The 25,454-nt window shown below is 36.6% G+C and overlaps 1 protein-coding gene across 1 annotated transcript in view; it reads right to left on the reverse strand.

Moving 5' to 3' along the window:
• Positions 1 to 25,454, reverse strand: part of PTPRQ (protein tyrosine phosphatase receptor type Q) — a 198,707-nt gene that overhangs the window by 135,087 nt on the left and 38,166 nt on the right. Inside the window, exons 17-21 of the mRNA XM_073789216.1 lie at positions 23,495 to 23,677; positions 23,039 to 23,140; positions 19,022 to 19,142; positions 980 to 1,140; positions 140 to 285 (exon numbers count right to left, since the gene is read on the reverse strand). Of these exons, the coding sequence (XP_073645317.1) occupies positions 140 to 285; positions 980 to 1,140; positions 19,022 to 19,142; positions 23,039 to 23,140; positions 23,495 to 23,677 (713 nt within the window). The remainder of the gene's footprint in view (positions 1 to 139; positions 286 to 979; positions 1,141 to 19,021; positions 19,143 to 23,038; positions 23,141 to 23,494; positions 23,678 to 25,454) is intronic.

Below are 25,454 nucleotides of genomic sequence, written 5' to 3' on the forward strand. Positions count from 1 at the left end.
CCACATTTTTCTATGTCAATGGCAGTTCTACAAAATGTCTACACGAAATTCTAATAAGCAACTTTTTCTACCATGCCAAGTCTTTATCAACAGAGCTGAAGGATGTAAGTAAAGAAGCAGGAGAAAACTCAGGTCTTACCTGCACAAAAGTACCTGAAGTATTCCTGTAATAAACAGAATAATATTGTATAATCCCATTAGGTTTTGAAGGAGGCGTCCAAAAAAGAAGTACTGATGAAGAACTGAGGTTTGCATAATGAACATCTTTGGGAGGATCACTTGGTGCTAGAAAACAAATGATCGAACAAAAAACTGTACTTGTGTCTCTAAAAAAATGTGTGAAATGTTCTAAATGTTACCTGCCTTTGATTAGTTATGATAATTGTTTAAAAACTAAGAATAATATCTAATTAGAAATCAGAAATGAAATCCACAAGGCTCATTGGGCCATCCCCGTAACACTCTACCATAGCAATATCTAAGCAGAGACAGACGGATTTCTTACTCATAAAACACTATCCCAGTTCTAAAACATGCCTACTGCCCTAGATTTGAAAACAACATTATGACAAGTTACCGATATAGAATGCATAATACGAAATTCTAATTTAATTTACAATTTTGAAATTGAATAATAGAGGACAAAGGCGGAGCGCCGACTTCATGCGTTTTACTTCGTTTCATTTAAAAACACACTAAATGCTTACTAAATGTTGAGTTCTGTGCTGAGTGCATTTACAAATATAAATTCATTTAATCCTCATAAGGACCCTGTGAGGTAGGTAACATATCGTTTCCATAATACAGATGGGAAATTGAGGCACAGAGAGATTAACATCACATAGGTAGAGAGTGAGCAAAAAGCAATTTTGCATGTAACCGTGACAGATATTAGGTTTAATAAGACATATTTATATTTAACACATTTTTTTTCTGAGTATGATATTCTTTTACTTGGCCTACATCCATAAGAACTCACCTCCTTCGGGTGTTCGAAAGTTAATGATATTGCTTCTCGTTTTCCCTTCACCAAATCGGGTGCTAGCTGTTACATAAGCACTATATTCAACATTATAGTCCAAATCTGAGAACTCTAATGATGTTTCAGTTACATTAATGTTCTTTAATGATGATCTGTCCCTAAGAGGAAAATAAAGGATTATCTGCACAACTGACCTTTAAATTAAACGTTACAGATACATTTTGAGTACATTAAAAATAAGCAACATTTATGCACAGATATTAATCCGGATTAATGGGATAAAGATGCTACTTATCCAGAAATGCTGAAAAGAACGAATTTCAGAATAATTCAGTGAGTAAATTCTTTTGTTTTCAAGTATATCCAGTAATTCAATCAAGTGTTAATAGGATGTTCATATTCAGAGTTTGCTTGGACTGATTTTAATGGCTCTCTAGGAATTCTGTGTGTTCAAAGTAATTACAGCATTCTTTTTCATACGAATGTTTTAGTTGTTCAAATATGTGTTCTACTGAAGTGTTGGCAAAATCTAATTTATACCATATATTTATCAAACACATTTTACATATATTGTACAAAAGTAACATTTACTTCAGACCAATTCAAATCAATTTCAAATGATAAATACCTGAAGAGTAATATCTAAAATAACGAGTATGGGTTATCCTTTATTTATGTAATTAGAAACAAGATTTAAAATAATGTATGTACAACATAACAGGAAAGCAAAAAGTAGAGCTCACATCTCTCACTCAATTAAAATCTTAAATGTATCTGAAATATCACTTCAGAAAAGAAAGTAAATATTGACTTAAACTCTCCAAGTAAGCACCAAAATGCCAGGAGAGGGGGGAAATGTCTAAAGAGCATACTGTTGCTAAGTAATACAGCACTACAATTAATTTCAGTCATGTTAATTCAGTTTCCATAGAATTGGGTATAGATTAGAATTTAAAGAATGAATATGTATATAATGGTACTGAAAACTATGCATTTTAAAAAGAAATTTTGATTTTTAAGAGCAATAAAGCGAGAGAGAGGCATGGACATATATACACTACCAAACGTAAGACAGACAGCTAGTGGGAAGCAGCTGCATAGCACAGGGAGATCAGCTCGGTGTTTTGTGACCGCCTGGAGGGGTGGGATAGGGAGGGAGGGAGACGCAAGAGGGAAGAGATATGGGAACATATGTATATGTATAACTGATTCACTTTGTTATAAAGCAGAAACTAAGACACCATTGTAAAGCAATTATACTCCAATAAAGATGTAAAAAAATTAATTATTAAAGAATTTAGATAAGAAAATATGAGTAATATCACAGAAAAGCTACAAATCTCATGTAATCTCAGTTTTTTCTTCTTTCGAAGCACAAGGCATCCGAGAGGTAAATGGATATTCCCTCTGAACATAAAATGCACTTTCTTTACCACTGAAATATTTGAATCCTTGAATCATTAAGGGGAATAACAGATTTTAAGTGAATTAAGGATATCCACAGAGAGATACATTTCAGCCATGGCTTTACCATTACAAAAGCATCAATTCACTCCAAATATAAGTATGGTTATCTGAAAAATAGCTGGAAAGCTTACCATGGTGAGAAATATGGATTCAGAGTATGAGATTAGAGACAGGCAGGATTAGCCAGGCTATTCAGTAATTTGAAAGAGTTTCATCAGACATCCTTTTTCAGAAGCCATAGGGAGAGCTGAGTTCTCTCTTTGACTTCGCTGAGACTACAGGAGAGAACCTTTTAAAACTCTTAATGCTGTGGCTATTAGGCTATTAGTCTGAGAAAGATGCCTTGTCATAGAAACTTTACCCAACTGCATACTCCTGTCATTGGTCACAGGTCATTAGAACACTACAGTATAGCTAGTCCAATTCAGATCTCTAAAGCTATGAAATTAGCTAAAGCAACCTAATTGCATTATATCTGTTTCAAAACTTTCTTTTCAAGCATATTTTTAATAATATCTGCTGCCTTGTATGACTACTTTCTTACCCTGATCTTCACAGCAAAATAGTGCAGATAAGGATCTGCCTACAATAAGAAAAACCCCAATTATGTTCCATAAGTAACACAGAATCAAGGCAATTACCTGGAAAATGCAGGTCAAACATAAATTTTGTCTTAAATATCTGGATATTTCAGTAAAAAGAAGATAGTCTTTATCAATTATCTGAATAACAAATTCAATAGTCCACCTCAGCATACATAGGTATAGTTTCCACATCTACTCCAGTTTATCTCCAGGGACAAAACAGTGCTAACAAAAATTTTTCAAATACTGTTATGTCTTGTCTGTTTGGCGTTTGTAGTTTAGAGTTGTGGCTGATATTTTAATAACTATGGTAGAAAAATATCTGCGCACAGATAATCTTCAATCGAAGCTTCAACTTCTGGTACAAGTTCAGAATGTATCTTGGGTACATAAGAGATGGTCTGCCATAAAACTGAGAACCCAGAAGTAGGAAAAGGAAAGAGAAGTGACGCTGTTCCCAAGGATCCAACTCCACCCTCCTTGCTCTTATGCTGCTGCCAGATTGGCGGAAACACACAGAAACCTCTGGGCTGAGGCCTGAGCTCTCTGCTCTCTGAAGAGCCATCTCATGGGCAATCCTACAGTTTCTCCCATGCATAAGAAACCCAGCTTTGACGCTGCTGGAATCAGTTGTTACTCCTGGTTTTAGCTGGTTTAGTTTTAAAATGTCTGTTTTGTTCTTATTAGTTTAAAAATATTATAATAGGATTATGATGTGTTCCACTACAGCGTTTTATTTCCATTTATAAAAGTATATGTTCTATATCTTGATTTTTCTCATGTTAATAACAATAATCTATACCATTATTTTCTTTTTAGTTGCCTAATTTGGATATAGCATATTTCTTCAGCCTTCCCTCTATAAATTAACATTTAGGTTGTTTCTCTTTTTTTTCATATTACTATCAGTGATGCAGTAATCATTCTTACTCAAATATCTTTCCATAACAATACTTTTATTTCTGCAGGTTAAATTCCCAATAGTGTGACTGAGTCAAATGGTTTTATAAAATCTTTATTTTAATGATAATTAATAAATCATTATTATCTGGAGTCACAGCAAGTGTGCAAACTTTCACCACCTGTCTGGATATTAATTTTCTTAATTTCTGCAAATTTAATTGACCAGAAACATTTATTTAATTTGCACACCTCTGATGATGAGTAAAACAGATTATCTTCTTATTGGTCATTTGCAGTCCAATTTTTGGAATAACTTATTCATACATTTTCTTTTATATACTTTATTTTAGTCTTTTAAATAGAATACAGTATATGTCAGGGAGTTAAGGAGGCATTGTTCTTTTATAGTGCTGCTAATTGAGAAAGATAGATACCTTCCCCACTCCTTCTGTATTTAGTGATGATATATATACAATCAATATTCAACAAAATTCAGCAAAATTCTTTGAGCACCTATTATATGTCAGGAACTATTAAGTGAGTAAGAGACAGGCCTTACCCTCAAAACAGAGAGACAAAGCAGTAAGTAATTATAAAACAATTTATTAATAACAGTGTGATCCCCTTAAGGGCAGTAATTTTTCCCCTAGTGGCTAAAAGCAAAGAAAAAGAGAAAGAATGAGTGAGGAAATTAATTGTGATCCAAGAGTAGAAAAGGAGAATAAAGCACAGCCCCCAGAGATGCAGGAAACTGTTCACTAGAAAGCAAGTTTGTGAGGTTTGAGCGTAGAATAGGGAGTTGAGGAGGGAAGAGGAAGAGAGAAGGCCCACCTGACAGAGCAGGTCTAACTCTTACATATCCAAAGCCATAAACTGTGTGGAAATGGAAGGACCATAAATGTCACACAATACTTAACCTATAAAGTAGATAACTTAGAAAATCAGCCAAACCTCCCACGCAGTGCAGATTTTCAAACTGAGGGAAAAAAAAAACTTGGGGAGTCTTCAGTGCTATCATTTTACTGATTTAACTTATAAACTCATTAGAACATTTTTAAAGCCTTTTTTTTTTTTGCAGTACGCGGGCCTCTCACTGTTGTGGCCCCTTCCATTGCAGAGCACAGGCTCCGGACACGCAGGCTCAGCGGCCATGGCTCACGGGCCCAGCCGCTCTGCGGCATGTGGGATCTTCCCAGACCGGGGCACGAACCCGTGTCCCCTGCATCGGCAGGCGGACCCCCAACCACTGCGTCACCAGGGAAGCCCTAAAGCCTTTTTGAATTTGAGAAATCAAAAGAATTTGAATGACTTTGAAATTATTCTGAATAAATATAAGATGGAGTTTTTCTGTTTGTCTATACTCATTGGTAACATCAAGAAAACATATTGGGATGAAATTAATGGAGTCTTTAAGATGAAGTTATTTCCTAGTTAATTTACACTTCTTTTCAAAAGACAGACCACATTTTGACATCTAGGGCATAAAGGAAATTCTAGAGCTTAAGAGCAGTTTCTCTTCTCTGCTTTACCAATTCCTTTGCTCATTTCTTATCACATCAAGACTATGCTAAGCAACAACTGCCTAAGAGGAACCATGAATATCAAAACCATATGGAAAGACTTAAACAAAAGTCCCCATTTCCCTAACTGTGAACATGAATGGTTTCCTAGACAAGGTATGAGACTCTTTGAAGGTCATGGTCTCAATTCTAATCTTCATCATTTGGTATTTTGTTCCATGTGGGCAATCTAGCCTGATGATACACCCATTCCTGTACATTCCTATGAATTTATTTTTAAAAGTTTAATCTGCTATTATCTAAATATTCTACACTAATCCTTTCACTCACTAAATACCACTCTCCAAAATAAAGAATTTCAACATGCATTTACTTGACTATCAAATCATTTTCTCTCTCACATGACCCAGCAACTTCACTAATTTTCCCACTCCAATGACACTGGTCTTCTATGTTGCAATTACTCTAGAATATTTACTCTTCATAGATGGATTGAATCAGTAGGTTAATAATTACATATCAAAGAACCCCAAACTAGCATAAATAGCTGCATATTCTATGATCCTAAAGCTTTACTAGAATCTCAGAGAAAGTCTGAGTCGAAGTAGGGTATTCATTTATTGTTACTCTTATTCCTGCTGTCATCATTTGCTTGGCTGGTTGATTTCATTTGATTTGGTTTGACTTTGTTTTGCTTGTTTGCATTTAGCAGAAAAGACACATTTATAAGATTAGAGGAGAATGAGGTTGAAGCTCACTTATACACTTATAAACCATCCTCTTGAAGCCAACGTAGGAATTAGGGTCCACAAGACAGGAGGAGGGACTGTACTTAAGCTGGAGGAGAAAGATTTCATCCCCTGAGGACAGACACAATCCCTCAGGCCAAAATAAAGCATTTGGATTTTATTCCAAGAGTAATGGAAAGTCTTTTGAATGTTTTCTCCTGTGTAATCTTTGGTGTAATCTTTGGGTGAGTGATGAAAATAAAATTTAAAAATCCCATTCAATACTGAGATTCATTCTTCTCTCTCTCTAGATAGACACACACAGGGAGGGAGGGAAGGAAGGAAGGAGGGAAGGAGGGAAGGAGGGAAGGAGGGAAGGAGGGAAGGAGGGAGGGAGGGAGGGAGGGAGGGGGGAGAGAGGGAGAGGGAGAGAGAGAGAGAGAGAGAGAGAGAGAGAGAGAGAGAGAGATCCTTATTCAAGCCTCAAGTCTCCATGTATCTGGCCTGCCTACCCCTCTAGTTTCATCTCTTTCCACTTTCCTCCTGTGCCACTATACTCAAGACACAGGGCCATCTTGCTGTTGCCCACACCAAGCTTCTTGCTGTTAACCACACTTGATGAAATTATTTGAGTTTCTACAACCAGTTAGTATACACCTGGACTTTTCAGCTAAATATGTCATTATTTTGCTTAAGCCAATTTAGGTTGGGCACAATCATTAGAAACTAAAAGAATCTTGACTAACACCTATTTCCATTATTTAATAGTTTATCATATGCCTCGATCCTGAGTATTTCCACCATCATCATCACTCCTTGCTGAACAAGACTGCTTTGTCCATTTACCATTGTAACTGTGAGGACCAGTTATTCAACTGGTTTACACATAAAACAGTATGATCATGCTCTCACAGGGATAAAGTCCATGAAACTATGCAGACCAATATCAAGCCAGTGATTTTTTTTTGGTAGAAATATGCCATATGAGTTGACGCACTAAGCTTAATTTATTATAACTCCATTAGTCTTTAATCACAAATGCTGTTATCAAACTAAGACTTTCCCAATCCTATAAGCATACTGTTGAGTTTTTAGAACAAAGGGCAATTATAACACTTATTCCTAGTGATTTGGGGAAAGCATGATTTGAGAGTAATACAGATCTGGTTATGATCCTAGTTCTGTCATCTTCTAGTTCTGTAACCTTAATCAACACCTTAACCTCATCAAGACTTAATTTCCACAACTATAAAATGGTGATAATATTCTTCACTTCAAGGTTTTGTCATGAAAAGCAAGTGACAGGTAAGAAACCAAACACAGCATTTGTCCCAAAATGTTAACTATTCCACTATCCCTCTTGAGTCCTTTTCTTTAGCTCTCCAAGATGTTTTGTTCCCCAATCACAATCTTTCCTAGCTTTGTACATTTCACAAATGGGATGAGAAGACCCCTGAAATTGAAGGTATAAAAACTCAAGATCCACAAAGGCAAAGTAAATGACTAAAATGATTGAATTTAAAACAGAGTGTGGTGGGAACTGAGGTAAACTGCAAAGCAAATGCTCCACCTAAAGACCACCTCTATTTAATTCCTGATTTATTTTCATGGGGAATATGGCAAAAGAATTCTGATTTTTGTAAGAAACAAAGGAAGTTGAAGTTTCACTAGATATCTACTCACTATACTGACGGAATTCTATTCAGAATTTATTAACAGTTTGCTGGTCCAGCAAAGCGTGGGTGGCCTACCAATAGCCTGCTTGTCGCCTCGGTACCCAAGCTTCATCCGAGTCATTCATGAAAATGATTAGCAAAAAAAGAGCTGAGACAGAGTTCTTAATATCCCACTAGAAACCTCAGGTTAAATGATCAAAAGCACCCTTACACTCAACCCCTCCATCTACCTGTGTTTGTATCTCCCACCATCCTAATCCCGCCCCACTATTTCATGTCTACAATGCTCCTTATCAACTTCTTGACATAGTTCATTCATGCTGCCTCCAAGCCTTCATATACTGTTCCCACTGAGATGTTCTCCTGACTTATCAATCTGCCTTTACCAACTTCATTCCAAACGGGAGGTGAACTCAGGAAATTTGAAATAGCCCCCTCCCCATTCTGATTATTGATCTATATCATATGTTCAAACTATTAGGTAGTTTTAATAGAGGGAAAATCGTTTAGAAAAGTGGAAGAAATAGGACTAAGCGTATCTTTTTAGCATAATGAAAGCCATTTCCAAAGGTAAGCTTTTATGCTACAGGGGGAATCATTTGACCAGTGACATTTAATAAAATGCTGCAGTAAAACTGTTTTGACTTCCTAATATATTGCTCAGCAAGTATTTTTAAGTTATCTCACATGGGCATATTTTATCTCTAATTAGTCTAAATTATTTTAAGGTTCTATATATTTTTTATCTCCCCACAGAGTTTAATAAACATTTGTCAGACTGACTGATTCAAAGTTACTTCTCATAACAACTACTAAGAAGACCAAGAAACATTTAAAGGCCAAGGTTTGTATATAAGCTAGAATTTTCAGCATCACTTTCATTCCACAGTCTTTTAGCTACACCTTATGGGCCACTCACTTAAAAGTTTTATAAACGAGGAAGAAAACTACTGTTAAATTTTACTGACATTATGAATTGCTAAACAAATCAAAGTTGAATTCAACTATAAAATAAATAAATAAGTTGTATAATCAGTCTACTAGAATACCACACCTCAATCCGAAGTGTATTAAAAGAATAAGCTTAGAGGGCTCTAGTAGAAATTCATTTATTTAATGGTGGCCGCCCTAGGAATGAAAGGATTGCTTCTCATTTGAAAGCATATAAACATAATTTACCAGTATTACTGAAGAAAAAGCCCTACTTAGATGACAAAAGTTATTTCACAAAGCAAACTTTAAAAGAAAACATTATTTTAAAATGCAATGGGTCAGGACTTCCCTGGTGGCACAGTGGTTAAGCATCCGCCTGCCAATGCAGGGGACACGGGTTTGAGTCCTGGTCCGGGAAGATCCCACATGCTGCAGAGCAACTAAGCCCATGCACCACAACTACTGAGCCTGAGCTCTGGAGTCCGCAAGCCACAACTACTGAGCCCACACACCACAACTACTGAAGCCTGTGCGCCTAGAGCCCGTGCTCCGCAACAAGAGAAGCCACTGCAGTGAGAAGCCTGCACACCGCAATAAAGAGTAGCCCCACTCACAGCAACTAGAGAAAGCTTGCAAGCAGCAACGAAAACCCAACACAGCCAAAAATAAATAAATAAATAAACTTATATAAAATGCAATGGGTTAAAGAAGATTTCTGAACATGCCATCTACAAATCAAATGTGATTCACATAGCAGTGGTTATACAATGATTGCACAGTAACCCTCATGAGCTATTTTGTAAAGAAATACTCATGACAAAGGGAGGAGTCACCAGTATAACAAATATAACAGGTAACCTACAATTTGCTGAAAACAGCAAATATCCAAAGATGTTGTTTTTCAAAGAAGTTAGTAGTTATTGAAAGAACTAAAATAATGGAAATTGAGAACTGTGAGAGAAATATGGACCCCTGAAACAGGAACTCTGCCAATAAAGATAGCCACCACTTATACAGTATTTTAAGAGAACAACACAGATAATTTAGTGGCTGTGTCATGACTCAAACCTATGTCTCTCTGACTCAGAATGCATGTCCATTATATAGTGATACATGCCTCCTATTCTCTCCAGTAAAACTGATACAGCAAGAGTTCAAAAAAAGCATTAGTGATTAGTGACAGTGATACGAAAGCACCTAAGATTATGACTATCCCTTTAATTATAGTGGTTCCAACAGGTATCTTAGGGAAGAAGATGCTAGAAATTTAAAAATATCTCTGTATATACTCCATTACCATTTATATATTTCAGTCTATTATAGATAATATTCTTTAAAATGTTAAGGTGTTTTTCCTTCTTTGTTTTTTCTTTGTAAGACCTAATTCTATTCAATTGAAGGTATTCATTGTCTGGAAAAGCATCACTACGCTTATGCCAGAAATGAAAAGCTAGTAAGTCTATATTAAGTTTTTAACTCTTAAAATATATTCTTCATTCATTCATCCATTCAACAAATATCTAGCTTCAATTATGAGCCAGGAAGTTTTCTGTTCCAGATACAGCAATTAACAAACCAGATCTTGAAGCAGATAGGATCTCAATCTCTTTCTGTCTCTCTCTCTCTCCTCTCGCCCTCTCCCTCCCAGTGTGTGTGTGTGTGTGTGTGTGTGTGTGTGTCTGTGTGTCTGTGTGTGTGTGTGTGTGTGTGTGTGTGTGTGTGTGTGTGTGTGTAAGATAAAGCGAAGTTCTACTGAGGAAAAAGTGTTTTTTACATTCTCTTTCCACATCGAGAGTCAATCCTGCATGATTTTAGACCGTAAAGTTTTATAATAAGTCATGTTATAGAAAGGAAGAAGTATATGCAAAAAGAAAGCTTTCAACAGTCAAGAACAAGAAAAAGTTTTGCTCCACTAAGAAAAGGTGAGAGAAAGAACAGGACAAAGTCTTCAGACAGGAGTGTCCTGGGATCTTAAGTTGAGGGTAGTGTGGTGAAGACAAATAGGTTTGTGAAAGAAATACCAGCGTAGAGCTCCTTCTTCTCAGGATGGAAAGGAAAATGGCAAACCTCTTAGAAAATATATCTTTCATATGGCATTACTTATGTCTAGTAAGTAATTATGTCCAGTAATTACTTATGTCCCCGTAAGATCTAAGGGCTCTTCTAACAGACCATCCAGAGCTAGGGAACAGTGTGGAAGCCACCTTCCCAGTCCTGCACACTACAGATTGGTTCAGAGAAAATGACCAAGAGCATCTAGCTACCTGAGGGTTGAGACAGACATGCTGAGAGAGCCAGGGCACTAGAATAAGCCTGAGGCTGGATCAAGGCTAAAACAGAAAATAAAAACCTTGAAACTAGAAGCTATGATGGGAGATGGGTCCCAGGATGATTCCCAAAAGCCAGGTGAGAAGAGCTACCATATCCCAGACTTGAGATCCCCTCATCCTACTTTCAGTGAGCTTCCCCTGTATCTATAATCCATCTTAGGAAGAGAGACAAAAAAGGGATATCAAAGGAGAGAAAAAGCACTACTGGGGAGTTGAACCCACACAGCATGATCGCTGTGCGACAACTGCATACAGAGTAATGACATTGTTCTCACAAGTGTAGGGCTGGAACCCCAGCCAGAAAAGTCTTGATTCTCATTTTCATTATTTTTTTTCACTTTCAATTTTACTTCTAACTTAGCAAAATGGTGTCAAAAATCTCAGAGTTATCACCCTTTGATTCAAAAATCTAGAAGTCGAGATTGGTTCAAAATGGCAGAGTAAAAGGACATGCTCTCACTCCCTCTTTGGAGAACACCGGAATGCAAAGACAAAGGAGAAGCCTCAATGAGACGGTAGGAGGGGCGCTATCACAGTAAAATCAAATCCCATAACTGCTGGGTGGGTGACTCACAAACTGGAGAACACTTATGCCACAGAAGTCCACCCACTGGAGTGAAGGTTCTGAGCCACACGTCAGGCTTCCCAACCTGGGGACCTGGCAACGGGAGGAGGAATTCCTAGAGAATCAGACTTTGAAGGCTAGCAGGATTCGATTGCAGGACTTCGGCAGGATTGGGGGAAACAGAGACTCCACTGTTGGAGGGCACACAAAAAGTAGTGTGAGCATCGGGACCCAGGGGAAGGAGCAGTGACCCCAAAGGAGATTGAACCAGACCTACCTGCTAGTGTTGGAGGGTCTCCTGCAGAGGCATGGGTCAACTCTGGCTCAACAAGGGACAAGGACACTGGCAGCAGAAGTTCTGGGAAGTACTCCTTGGCGTGAGCCCTCCCAGAGTCCCCCATTAGCCCCATCAAAGAGCCTGGGTAGGCTCCAGTGTTGGGTCGCCTCAGGTCAAACAACCAACAGGGAGGGAACCCAGTCCCACCCATCAGCAGACAAGCAGATTAAGTTTTACTGAGCTCTGCCCACCAGAGCAACAGTCAGCTCTACCCATCACCAGTCCCTCCCATCAGGAAACTTCCACAAGCCTCTTGGATAGCCTCATCCACCAGAGGGCAGATAGCAGAAGCAAGCAGAACTACAATCCTGCAGCCTGTGTAACAAAAACCACATTCACAGAAAGACAGACAAGATGAAAAGGCAGAGGGCTATGTACCAGATGAAGGAACAAGATAAAACCCCAGAGAAACAACTAAATGAAGTAGAGATAGGCAACCTTCCAGAAAAATAATTCAGCATAATGATAGTGAAGATGATCCAGGACCTCAGAAAAACAATGGAGGCAAAGATCAAGAAGATGCAAGAAATGTTTAACAAAGAACTAGAAGAATTAAAGAACAAACAAACAGAGATGAACAATACAATAACTGAAATGAAGGAATCAATAGCAGAATAACTGAGAAGGAAGAACGGATAAGTGACCTGGAAGACAGAATGGTGGAATTCACTGCTGTGGAACAGAATAAAGGAAAAAGAATGAAAAGAAATGAAGACAGCCTAAGAGACCTCTGGGACAACATTAAATGCAACAAAGTTCACATTATAGGGGTCCCAGAAGAAGAAGAGAGAGAGAAAGGACCCAAAAAAATATCTGAAGAGAATATAGTTGAAAACTTCCCTACCATGAGAAAGGAAACAGCCACACAAGTCCAGGAAGTACAGAGAGTCCCATATAGGATAAACCCAAGGAGAAACACACCAAGACACGTACTAATCAAATTGGCAAAAATTAAAGACAAAGAAAAATTATTGAAAGCAGCAAGGGAAAAACGACAAATAACATACAAGGGAACTCCCATAAGGTTAACAGCTGATTTCTCAGCAGAAACTCTACAAGCCAGAAGGGAGTGGCATGATATACTTAAAGTGATGAAATGGAAGAAACTACAACCAAGATTACTCTAACTGGCAAGGATCTCATTCAGATTCGATGGAGAAATCAAAAGCTTTACAGACAAGCAAAAGCTAAGAGAATTCAGCACAACCAAACCAGCTCTACAATAAATGCTAAAGGTATTTCTCTAAGTAGGAAACACAAGAGAAGAAAAGGACCTTCAAAAACAAACCCCCCCAAAATTAAGAAAATGGTATTAGGAACGTACATATCAATAATTACCTTAAACGTGAATGGATTAAATGCTCCAACCAAAAGACACAGACTGGCTGAATGGATATAAAAGACCCATATATGTGCTGTCTACAAGAGACACACTTCAGACCTAGGGACACATACAGACTGAAAGTGAGGGGATGGAAAAAGATATTCCATGCAAATGGAAATCAAAAGAAAGCTGGAGTAGCTATACTCATATCAGATAAAATAGACTTTAAAACAAAGAATGTTACAAGAGACAAGGAAGGACACTACATAATGATCAAGGGATCAATCCAAGAAGAAGATATAACAATTCTAAATATTTAAGCACCCAACATAGGAGCACCTCAATATATAAGGCAACTGCTAACAGCTATAAAAGAGGAAATCGACAGTAACACAATACTAGTGGGGGACTTTAACACCTCACTTACACCAATGGACAGACCATCCAGACAGAAAATTAATAAGAAAACACAAGCTTTAAATGACACAATAGACCAGATAGATTTAATTGATATTTATAGGACATTCCATCCAAAAACAGCAGATTACACTTATTTCTCAAGTGCGCATGGAACACTCTCCAGGATAGATCACATCTTGGGTCACAAATCAAGCCTCAGTAAATTTAAAAAAATTGAAATCATATCAAGCATCTTTTCTGACCACAACGCTATGAGATTAGAAATGAATTACAGGGAAAAAAACGTAAAAAACACAAACACATGGAGGCTAAACAATATGTTATTAAATAACCAAGAGATCACTGAAGAAATCAGAGAGGAAATCAAAAAATACCTAGAGACAAATGACAATGAAAATACGACAATCCAAAACCTATGGGATGCAGCAAAAGCAGTTCTAAGAGGGAAGTTTATAGCTATAAAAGCCTACCTCAAGAAACAAGAAAAATCTCAAACAATCTAACCTTACACGTAAAGGAACTAAAGAAAGAAGAACAAACAAATCCCAAAGTTAGCAGAACGAAAGAAATCATAAAGATCAGAGCAGAAATAAATGGAACAGAAACAAAGAGAACAACAGCACAAATCACTAAAAGCTGGTTCTTTGAGAAGGTAAACAAAATTGATAAACCATTAGCCAGACTCATCAAGAAAAACAGGGAGAGGACTCAAATCAATAAAATTAGAAATGAAAAAGGAGAAGTTACAACTGACACTGCAGAAATACAAAGCATCCTAAGAGACAACTACAAGCAACTCTATGCCAATAAAATGGACAACCTGGAAGAAATGGACAAATTCTTAGAAAGGTATAACCTTCCAAGGCTAAACCAGGAAGAAATAGAAAATATGAACAAACCAATCACAAGTAGTGAAATTGAACTGTGATTAAAAATCTTCCAACAAACAAAAGCCCAGGACCAGATGGCTTCACAGGTAAATACTATCAAACATTTAGAGAAGAGCTAACACCCATCCTTCTCAAACTCTTCCAAAAAATTGCAGAGGAAGGAACACTCCCAAACTCATTCTACGAGGCCACCATCACCCTGATACCAAAACCAGACAAAGATACTACAAAAAAAGAAAATTACAGACCACTATCACTGATGAATATACATGCAAAAATCCTCAACAAAATACTAGCAAACAGAATCCAACAGCACATTAAAAGGATCATACACCATGATCAAGTGGGATTTATCCCAGAGATGCAAGGATTCTTCAATATACGCAAATCAATCAATGTGACACACCATATTAACAAATTGAAGAATAAAAACCATATGATCATCTCAATAGATGCAGAAAAAACTTTTGACAAAATTCAACACCCATTTATGATAAAAACTCTCCAGAAAGTGGGCATAGAGGGAACCTACTTCAACATAATAAAGGCCATATACGACAAACCCACAGCAAACATCATTCTCAATGGTGAAAAACTGAAAGCATTTCCTCTAAGATCAGGAACAAGACAAGGATGTCCACTCTCACCACTATTATTCAACATAGTTTTGGAAGTCCTAGCCACAGCAATCAGAGAAGAAAAAGAAATAATACAAATTGGAGAAGAAGTAAAACTGTCACTGTTTGCAGATGACATGATACTATACAAACAGAATCCTAAAGACGCCACCAGAAAACTACTAGAGTTAATCAATGAATTTGGTAAAGTTGCAGGATACAAAATTAATGCACGGAAATCTCTTGCATTCCTATACGCTAATGATGAAAAATCTGAAAGAGAAATTAAGGAAACACTCCCATTTACCACTGCAACAAAAAGAATAAAATACCTATGAATAAACCTACCTAGGGAGACAAAAGACCTGTATGCAGAAAACTATAAGACACTGATGAAAGAAATTAACGATGATGCCAACAGATGGAGAGATATACCATGTTCTTGGATTGGAAGAACCAATATTGTGAAAATGACTATATGACCCAAAGCAATCTACAGATTCAATGCAATCCCTATCAAATTACCAATAGCATGTTTTACAGAACTAGAACAAATCATCTTAAAATTTGTATGGAGATGCAAAAGACCCCGAATAGCCAAAGGAGTCTTGAGGGAAAAAAACGGAGCTGGAGGAATCAGACTCCCTGACTTCAGACTATACCACAAAGCTACAGTAGTCAAGATAATATGGTACTGGCACAAAAACAGAAATATAGATCAGTGGAACAGGATAGAAAGCCCAGAGATAAACCCACGACCTATGGTCAACTAACCTATGACAAAGGAGACAAGGATATACAATGGAGAAAAGACAGTCTCTTCAATAAGTGGTGCTGGGAAAACTGGACAGCTACATGTAAAAGAATGAAATTACAACACTCCCTAACACCATACACAAAAATACACTCAAAATGGATTCGAGACCTAAAGGTAAGACTGGTCACTATAAAACTCTTAGAGGAAAACATAGGAAAAACTCTTTGACATAAATCACAACGAGATATTTTTTGATCCACCTCCTAGAGTAATGGAAATAAAACCAAAAATAAACAAATGGGACCTAATGAAACTTAAAAGCTTTTGCATAGCAAAGGAAACCATAAACAAGACAAAAAGACAACCGTCAAATGGGAGAAAATATTTGCTAATGAATCAACGGACAAAGGATTAATCTCCAAAATATATAAACAGATCATGCAGCTCAATAACCAAAAAACAAACAACCCAATCCAAAAATGGGCAGAAGACCTAAACAGACATTTCTCCAAAGAAGATATACAGATGGCCAAGAAGCACATGAAAATCTGCTCAACATCACTAATTATTAGAGAAATGCAAATCAAAACTACAATGAGGTATCACCTCACACCAGTTAGAATGGGCATTATCAGAAAATCTACAAACAACAAATGCTGGAGAGGGTGTGGAGAAAAGGGAACCCTCTTGCACTGTTGGTTGGAATGTAAATTGATACAGCCATTATGGAGAACAGTATGGAGCTTCCTTAAAAAACTGAAAATAGAATTACCATATGACCCAGCAATCCCACTACTGAACATATACCCTGAGAAAACCATAATTCAAAAAGAGTCGTGTACCACAATGTTCATTGCAGCACTATTTACAATAGCCAGGTCATGGAAGCAACCATAATGCCCATCGACAGCGACGAATGGATAAAGAAGGTGTGGTACATATATACAATGGAATATTCCTCAGCCACAAAAAGGAACAAAATTGGGTCATTTGTAGGGACGGGGATGCATCTAGAGACTGTCATACAGAGTGAGGTAGTCAGAAATAGAGAAACAAATATTGTATATTAACGCATATATGTGGAACCCAGAAAATGTTACAGATGATCTGGTTTGCAGAGCGGAAATTGAGACACAGATGTATAGAACAAACGTATGGACAGCAAGAGGGGCAAGCAGCTGACGGGTGGGGGTGGGGGTGTGATGAATTGGGAGATTGGGATTGACATGTATACACTCATGTGTATAAAATGGATGACTAATAAGAAAATAAATAAACATTAAAAAAAAAGAAAGAAAAAAAAATCTAGAAGTCATCATTGATTCCATTGATTTGTTTCTTTTTTTTTTCGTTCTCACAGCCAATCCATTCACCAAATCCTATCAACTCTTCTTCCTAAATGTTATAAAAAGCTGCCCACTCCTTTCCTTCATCCCAGCATCATCCACGGCCCAGACTCCTTATCTCCTACCTAGTAACGCTGTTAACACTTTTGCCTCCTGCAATTCATTCTCCATAAAGTATCCAAGGTGCTTGAAATTCTCTAGTAAGTCCCATTACAACTGAAACGAAAACGAAATCCTTACAGTGGCTTAGCTCCTGACCTTTTTTGGCCTCCTACCCTCCAGGATAACTCTCCTCTCTCTCTCTCCGGCAACACTGACCTCCTCTATGGTCTTCAAAATGACAAGTGTGTCCCCCACCGAGCCTATGCGGTTGATGTTCCCTCCTCCTGCAGATCTTCTCTTGACGAGAAGCTCCTTCTTGGCATTCAGACCACAACTCAATGCCACTTCTTCAAAGAGGACTTCCAAAGCACTCTATGAACAGTAGCCCTCTTTCCCCCAATTTCCCCTCATTTTTAAATTTCTGGGTATATAATCCACTTATCTCTTTAGAATATGAGCTCCTTGAGGGCAGGGGCCTTTCACAGGTAAATAGATACTCTATCAATATTATTGAATGAAGGAATGAAAAACTGAATCGATAAATGAATGAGTAGGGTAATAGAGGGGAATGGTTACCTTCTTCTCACTGCTTCTCTTCCCACTAACATCCCTCATGTCACTCCCAATTTTGCCAAATAGTAAGCAAAATGACTACTAATCAGGCAATGAATAATACAGGACATGTCCTAAGGAGCAGTATGCAAAGGGTATAAACAGGCATTGGGGGGGCAGGAAATCTTAATTTAGGAAAGAGAAGAATAGACTTTTTAAAAACACCATAGCCTCTTACTCAATGATGGACCTTCCAAGTGAGGAATACAAAAGTAAGAAATGCCTATGTTCTATAAAGCATTATGTAAATTGTATTTCCTGAGTTGAAATATTTAAAATACACTAGGAAATATGTTATTGAATGGTGAATCCTTTTACGAGGATTTATATTAGATCAAAGTAAGCATTTTTATCTGTTGAGCTTTCATGAAGCAATATAGCCATGTTGTTAATTGATGAGAAGCGCTATAGGATTACATCTTTTTCATGATTGACTCATAAATAGGCAATTAGGGTAAAGGTGATCAGTAAAAAATAAATATACTGCTTACATCTCAATAGAAAATTGACCTTAAATAATCGATTTCTGGAGAAATATCTTTTAGTTAAATTTTAGTTTAATTATTCTGCTCAAGGAAACTTAAAGAGACAGTGGCACAGAGAATATTGGAGTAAAACTGAAAGCCTCTGTATTCACTTGTAGTCACATAAGCTGACCAGTCCATGACTCTGAAGAGCAGAATTTTAGTATAATTGCACATAATACACAGTTTTTTGTTTTGGTTACAAAAATCATTATCTGACTATGCTTGGACCTCTATGTAATATAGGAAAAAGTTGTTTCTTAATAAAGGCATATTAACTAGCCTATTAATAATCAGATTCCTAATGTACCTTCACAATCTGAAATTTAAAAACTGCATTCCTATTATGTTACAGATTAATACTTGTTCTCAGAACTATTTCCAAAAAAGAAAAAAATTCTTACCAGACATAAACTGTGTAATAGAGGATAATTCCATTTGGCTCCAGGGGTGGTTGCCATGACAACTTTACCGTGACACCAGACAACTGTTTTAGAGAGAAGTCTTGTGGGGGAGAATCAGGAGCTGAAAAGTTAGAATATATGATAATGCATTTTATTAAACATATATAAGAAAAAGTTAAAATAGAAATGCACAAAATTTTTATTATGAACTTTCTGGTAAATGAATCAGGTACAGTGCCTTTCTCCATGGGCTTGAGAGACTGTTTACTTTCAAAATGAGATGATAAAAGAAGATTTTGCATGGTGGTGTTAGAACATCTGTTTCTGTGATTCAATGGAAAAAAATATTTCATGAGAAAAAAAGAACAAGGGCTATGTCATTGTGATTTACCTACTGTTCAAGTACATCTTGGTAAATTATCATCCTCTAATAAAAATAAAACTATTGGTTGGGGTGAATAAATATACAATAAAAGAGCTCCACAAACAATAAAAAGAGATGGGGAAAAAACATGCATCCAAGAAGTGGGAAAGTGATAAGTATAACATTGTGAGAGCAATTAAAATGACGGACCTCACAAATGAAAACTATATTCCTCAATTTCAGTAGCGTCATTAAACTGCAAAATAATATCAAAATCTGTTGAGTCTTCAAAATTGAATGGGTTACAAAGGAAATGCCAATGTAGCACATAAACAAGAATACAGACATTTTAGGGTCTACTTCTAATTGTGCTATAATAGTGTAAGGATTTAAATATTTTAGCCATTCTGAATTGAATAAACACTAAAAAAATTACTGTAAACTAATTAGCAAGTTTATATTTCCACTTAGATAAAACATTTAGAATGGCACTTCTCAGCTCCTGTATAACAGCATAGTAATGTCTTAGAATATTAACACAATTTTTTTACACGTAAAAGGGTATAAATTACTACAATTTTGATCATTGTTTTAGTTATGCATGGAAAGTAGACTCATAGCTAATAGAAATTCCAAGAATTTATTCAGATCTTTGAACAATGTTATAGATTAGTATTTGTGCAAATCACTTTTTCCAATAATTTGGAGAAAATGCTGCCTGAATTATTATATTTTCTTTCTGATTTTCTGAGTAATCCCCACTATAGTGTACACATACGTGTGTGTGTTTTCATTATTTTGGTAACAACAGTTTTTTTAAAAAAATTTATTGAACAGAGAAAAGCTTTATGAGTTCTATAGAATAAGTGACAGCTAATTTATATTTTCAGTTGGTATTCTCACTGGCACTATAATAAAAATGCTAACAAATATTGATTATCACAAGAATCCATATATCATTTGGAGATGTCTGTTTCCCAAGATATGAATTACCTCTAACCAAGAACTCTCTTTCATCTGTCAAAACAAAAACCTAGAATACTTTTTTTCTGAATATCATTGCAAAACTTAACTTTTGTTTATTATTGGAAAAAAAGAATTTTAATCAAAACTAGTACTGGTATAGAATATTATATGTTGTAACTGAGCACTTTTCTTCTATAATATGCTTTAAGATGTTTATGTGGAATATCAGTTTTTGGTGTTTTATATTTAATCTTCAATATATTCTTGGGTTTTTTTATGTAAAACATTTTATTGCTAAATAAATGTAATTAACACGCTTTTTTTTTTTTTTTTTTTTTGCGGTACGCAGGCCTCTCTCTGTTGTGGCCTTTCCCGTTGAGGAGCACAGGGTCCGCACGCGCAGGCTCAGCGGCCATGGCTCACAGGTCCAGCCGCTCCGCGGCATGTGGGATCTTCCCAGACTGGGGTGCGAACCCACGTCCCCTGCAACGGCAGGTGGACTCTCAACCACTGCGCCACCAGGGAAGCCCTAACATGCCTTTTTAAATAAAATACTGAATATCTACTATAGCAGACTAAGTTTCAATCATTTTAGCATTTGTTAAAATAACCTTTGTATTCAGAATTGCAGTTTTAAAAAATGAAATTGGAAAAATTAGATTAAATAAATGCAATATCTTTTGCAATCTATCCAAGTCATCAAGACAGAGCATATGAGGATAGATAAGGGTCTTCCTAAGGCTCTTACTCACTCTGCTTGGCATGATCTTTCCTATCCCTCACCCTCCCTCTACTCGTCTGTCTTCAGGTCACAGTTTAAACATAACTTAATCAGCTACATTTTCCTGGATGCTTCAGAGTAGCTAAAGATCCTTGGTTTTGGTCCTGGTGAACACTTAAACCAGTAATTAGAATAAAAAAAATTACTTGTCTACACCTTTGTCAAATTTAGATCTCTTCTGCTGAACTTCAAGCTCCGTGAAAGCAAGGAGCTCCTACTACCCAATAAAGCAAAGCTTCTCAGCCTTTATCCATTCTAGATTTGCTATAATTTTTCTAAAAGAGGTCTTGTTCTTCACCCTATTCCGTAGCAATTATATCAATAACTGGGCCAAGGACTTAGATGGAAGTTTACCATGACTCTGCATTTTTAACAGCCCAGGTAATTTGGATACATAGTATAATTTGCAACTATTGACTTGAGTGGTAATAAACTCTGCCTGTTCAAAATATATGTTCACTACTGGTCTAGGGTCCTTCATATGAGACCTCAGATTCTTACTATAGGGACTATTTCATTAGATTGGAAATAAAGAGGGTACTATGTCTATTAGGGCATTGCTAAAATGATTTAATACATCTTTCTTAGACATTACCTAAGAGAGAAGGAGAGCTAACCTTCTTCCCTAGCCTTTAGCCATGGTCTCTTTGGGAGAACTTTTTTATTTGGTTAATTTTCACTTTGAGAGCAAGAAGAATCTATGAAAAAAATGAAAATTTGGACAGGTGAGTTTTGCTGAAGAAACAAGCATGGAAAGTAGAGGCAATAACTAAGGAAGACTAACCCATGAGAAGACTTAGAAACTGGGGCAACCAGTTCTAAGTTTCTAGAAATGGGGGTAGAAACTAAGATCTACCAGTTTCTGACCCTGGTAGATCACCTTACCAGGATGTTTTGATGAAGTATTTTGGTGGAGGGGAAAACATAGAGGGACCTGAAATGGGGGAAGAGGGCTTCTGAAGACTTTATTACTTGGAGTAAAGTAAGAAAAACGCAGAGAAAAGCCTTTCTTCTTCTAGAAGTAAGTAACATACATTTTGTCCTGGTGAATGACTAGAATCTGAACCACAGAGTGCAGCTTAGTGTGAAGTTGGGGAAACCTGAGAGGGTGAAAAAAGATATTCTACAAACACATGTTACATCCAGACCTACCCCTCTTCGCAATGGGACTTTCTTTTACAGAAGAAAAATAACATTCTCAAAATACCCAATGTAAAAAACATAAAATGTAAATCCAAATCCCAAATATATCTCTCAAAAGTAATTTTCTTAGCATGATATATGCCTATAACTTGGTGAAGTAGTATTGTAAAGTGGTCTCAGTAGTAAAATTGATTTTATTCAGGTTAGGAAAATGTATGCTTAGATATTCAATATGAAGGCTATTAACATTCAGGAACAGCATCTTGGCAAATTATGTAGAGAAATCCGGAAAATAGCCTGCAGTCATTAGCAAAAAGCTAATCCTAATAACAATAAAAAATGGTGCAGGTTGACATAACAGAATCTACTACAAAACTTATGTAAATGATTATTCTTACGAATGTTAAAGTTGAAAAACACAGTTGTAACATATACTAATTGATGTTCAAACTATTTGCACCAAAATGTTAGCCTTAAAAATTCCCATGGAAAAAAATATTACTGATTTTTTTTTTTTTTTTTACAGAGCATGGATGACTTCAGAATTTTAAAAAAATGCATTTTATATAGCTGATTTTACTGAACATAAATCTGACTTTGCAAGCTTCTTTTAAACCATGACAATGAAATCTCTGTATAAAGCTGGTGCAGCACACAAGTGCTACCCAAGGCTGGAGAATTCTTAGTTATATCTTCATTCTGTATACATGTTTTCTGAAGTGTGATGGATTCAAAATATATCACTATTCACTGCTATATTTACCATCTTCTTCAGTCAGCACACTTATGGGTGCACTCCGAACTCCTTCACCTTTGAGTGTACTAGCTGACACCTCAATTATATACTGTGTATACTTCTTCAGTCCTAAAAAGAAATAAAATAGATAAGACTTACAAAATGTCCCTTAATTATATGCAAGAAGCAAGCTATGAAATGTCTCAACACTCTTTCAAAAGTAAAAACTAAATGAAAATGTAGTTCTTGGAATAGTAACTCCTATTATGAAGACAAAATATTAAAAAATGTAGAAAAAACTGACTTAGAGTAGTCTTTCACATGACCTGCCATAAACTTCCAGTTTATTTACCAGAAGGCCAGAATTGTCACACCCTGTATAAAGCTAATCACACTTACCATTTCTAATATAACAACAAGCTAATATTTTGTGGCCACTCTGTCAATATAAATGTAAATATCCAATATTATATATATTTTTACCTTTAATGTTCTGGGTCAAAGAGGTTGTATTTATAGTTCTTTCCTCATTTCCATCACTTTTCTTGAGATAAATTGTATATTTTTGTATAATTCCATTGGGACTATTTGGGGGAAGAAATGATAGCTCAATCTCTCCAGAGGAAATATTTTTGTAAGTAATATTTTCTGGTGCACTATCAGGCACTGAAAAAAACAAAAAGATACATGCATAAAACAATTCCACCCTAATAGTGCATTCTGCTGAAGTTTTCGCTCCAGTGGAGAAGGATATGTATACATGAACATTCATTAGAGTGCGATTATAATAAACATCCTAAATGCAGTAAAATATGGGTAAATTATAGCACTTACAACTGTTTAAGACAAATTTCATTTCAAAGAAAATTCATACTACAACTCTACAGAATGTTTAGAGGATGATTTTTTTTTTTTTTTTTTTTTTTTTTGGTACGCGGGCCTCTCACTGCTGTGGCCTCTCCCTTTGCAGAGCACAGGCTCCGGACGCGCAGGCTCAGTGGCCATGGCTCATGGGCCCAGCCGCTCCGCGGCATGTGGGATCTTCCCGGACCGGGGCACGAACCCGTGTCCCCTGCAACGGCAGGCGGACTCTCAACCACTGCGCCACCAGGGAAGCCCTATAGGATGATGTTTTTATTAAAATACCTGAGACTCTATTAAACTGTCTTACATTGCAGTACATGCAGATAAAGTGGTCCCTGGGTATTTGCAGTGAATTGGATCCTCACCCCCATCCCCTTCACGGATACCAAAATTCAAGGATGCTCAAGTCTTATATAAAATGGCATAGTATTTGCATATAACCCATGGACATTCTCCTGTATACTTTAAATCATCTCTAGTTTACTTATAATACCTAATGTAATGTAAATGCTATATAAATAATTGTAAACACAATGGAAATGCTATGTAAATAGTTGCCTGCCAGCATGCAGCAAATTTAAGTTTTGCTTTTTGGAACTCGCTGCAATTTTTTTTCAAATATTTTCAATCCACAGTTGGTTGAATCTGTGGATTCAGGGCCCACAGATACAAAGGACTAACTGTACAAGAAGGAGGACTGAAAAACACTTAAAAATTGATTCTGCCTTTCATTAATAATGATAATAATACATAAATGATTAATAGAATAGTTTTGATATACAACAAGATCTATGACAAGACAAGGATCCTCTCCTAGATATAAGGCTGCATATAATAACCTGGTAACAAAACAGTCTACTAAGGATACAGGATATCAATAAATAAAACACTAGTTTTCTGTATCTATTAATGTTCTTATTATATTGAATGTAATGGTCACAAAATGGTTTTCTACATATATTCAAATATCAATACTACATGTGGGATTCCAATTCTGCCAAAATACTGGAATAGATAAACACTAAACTGAATGACTATTATAATTAAAAAAAGTAAAACTCTGCATAAAATTAACATTTTTCTTGTCACGTAAGGAATTGCAGAGCTGACAAGGGAGTTAGAGATTTCTGGTGGTCCAAAAACAAATGCAAAAAAACAAACAAACAAAAAACAAAGTAAAAACAAGAATCCTGAGATGGAAGCTGGTACTAAAGCCTGCTCTGTCTTGGAGGGTACTGGTCAATCCTGGTGACTTGGAGTTTCTGTATTAACAGCTATGTAGAGTGCCAGAAAAAGAATATAAAACCTTGGGCCAGAAGAAGGATAAGGATACCCCTGCATCAAGAATTGGAACCCCAAAAGAATGCAATTTCAACTAGGGCCATGATATTGGCCAACTCTAGGGGCACCCTGAATTCTTCTGCAGAGTACCACAGACCTCAATGTGAGTGGTAACTCCTAGGCTTGTGCAATGTGGTGTATTCACTCTCAAGGACTAGGGAGTGAGAAGTAAGCCCACCGTGAAAAAGAGGCCAGAAAAGTAACTTTTTTCCTCTTGCCACTCCTCTGGATGAAGAGG

The sequence above is a fragment of the Tursiops truncatus genome, chromosome 11 (assembly GCF_011762595.2).
Source record: "Tursiops truncatus isolate mTurTru1 chromosome 11, mTurTru1.mat.Y, whole genome shotgun sequence".
Lineage (NCBI taxonomy): Eukaryota > Metazoa > Chordata > Mammalia > Artiodactyla > Delphinidae > Tursiops > Tursiops truncatus.